We start from the raw sequence: 1,401 nt of genomic DNA, 5'->3' as shown, positions 1-1,401 counted from the left end.
TATGTTGAGACTTTCAGCCCTGTAGCTAAGATCACGATGATTCGTGTACTACTAGTTCTGGCGTTGCATCATCACTAGCCAATACATCAACTAGATGTATCGAATGCATTTCTACATGGGCGGCTTCTAGAAACTGTCTACATGAAGCAACCAATCGGGTTTGTTGATACACATTACCCAACACATTTTTGCAAGCTAAACAAAGCCTTGTATGGATTAAAACAGGCTCCACGTCAGTGGTTTGAAATGCTCACAGGCTTCTACATCAGTTAGAATTTGTTTCAAGCCATTCCGATCCTTCGCTACTAATGCATCAGAAAGAAGACTCAAAAGTCTATGTTTTAATATACGTAGATGATATCATAGTGACCGGTAGTAACTCATCTACTATCACTCATCTACTTGAGCAGCTCACTCATAGATTCAAAATGAGAACGTTGGGGACCATAAATCAGTTTTTAGGCATCACGGTGCTTCCTACATCAACAGGCCTACTACTCCAGCAAACAAGATATGCCGAAGAAATTCTGGCACGGGCTGGAATGACAAATAGTAAGCCTGTGTCCACACCAAGCATTCCTAAAGCTGTAGCTGAAAACTCATCTGAGCAATTCGGTAATCCAAAACTATACCGCCAAATTGTTGGAGCATTACAGTATTTGACAGTAACACGCCCAGACTTATCATATGTTGTGAATCGGGCGTGTCAACAAATGCACCAACCGATGGTCAGTGATTTTGAAGCACTTAAACGAATACTTCGTTATCTTCAGGGAACTATACAGCATGGACTACCGATCAATGGAGATTCCTTAGTGCTCAAATCCTATGTTGATTCGGATTGGGCCGGGGATCACACAGACCGCAAATCAACTACAGGATTTTGTAATTTTTTGGGCACATCACTTGTGTCATGGAGTGTCAAAAAGCAGACAACTATAGCTCGTTCATCAACAGAAGCTGAATACCAGGCCATTGCCTCAGTTACCATGGAAATTATATGGTTAAGGCAACTTCTAAACGAGCTAGGCTGTTCTCAGATAGAACCAACCAAGCTCTACTGTGATAACACCTCGGCAATTGCCTTGGCTAACAATCCAGTATATCATGCTCGCACTAAACATATTGAAATTGATTGCCATTTTATTAGAGATTGCATAAAAAATGGTAGCATACAAGTTCATTACATCTCAACTCAAGATCAACTAGCAGATTTGTTTACCAAAGCTCTTCCCTCTACTCGATTCAAGTTTCTTGTCAATCAACTGATTACTCGCATCGACTCATCAGATTGCAGGGGGTATTAGACAATAAGAATCTAGAAGCATCCAAAATCAAGAAAGTACAATTACACACCAAGGACAAATAGTTAATGTACACGTGTAATATGATTAGAGGTGT

General features: G+C 40.5%; 1 protein-coding gene across 1 annotated transcript; it reads left to right on the top strand.

Moving 5' to 3' along the window:
- The first annotated feature begins 428 nt into the window (after nucleotides 1-428).
- On the top strand, nucleotides 429-1,307 carry LOC110102714 (uncharacterized mitochondrial protein AtMg00810-like). The gene has a single exon (XM_020831163.1). It carries the CDS (start codon nucleotides 429-431, stop codon nucleotides 1,305-1,307), a length of 879 nt encoding a protein of 292 aa, XP_020686822.1.
- Nucleotides 1,308-1,401: the final 94 nt, after the last annotated feature.

Source organism: Dendrobium catenatum, unplaced genomic scaffold (assembly GCF_001605985.2).
Source record: "Dendrobium catenatum unplaced genomic scaffold, ASM160598v2 original_scaffold_218565, whole genome shotgun sequence".
Classification (NCBI taxonomy): Eukaryota; Viridiplantae; Streptophyta; class Magnoliopsida; order Asparagales; family Orchidaceae; genus Dendrobium; species Dendrobium catenatum.
The sequence above is the reverse complement of the archived record's forward strand: the minus strand, read 5'-3'. Positions and strand labels throughout refer to the sequence as shown.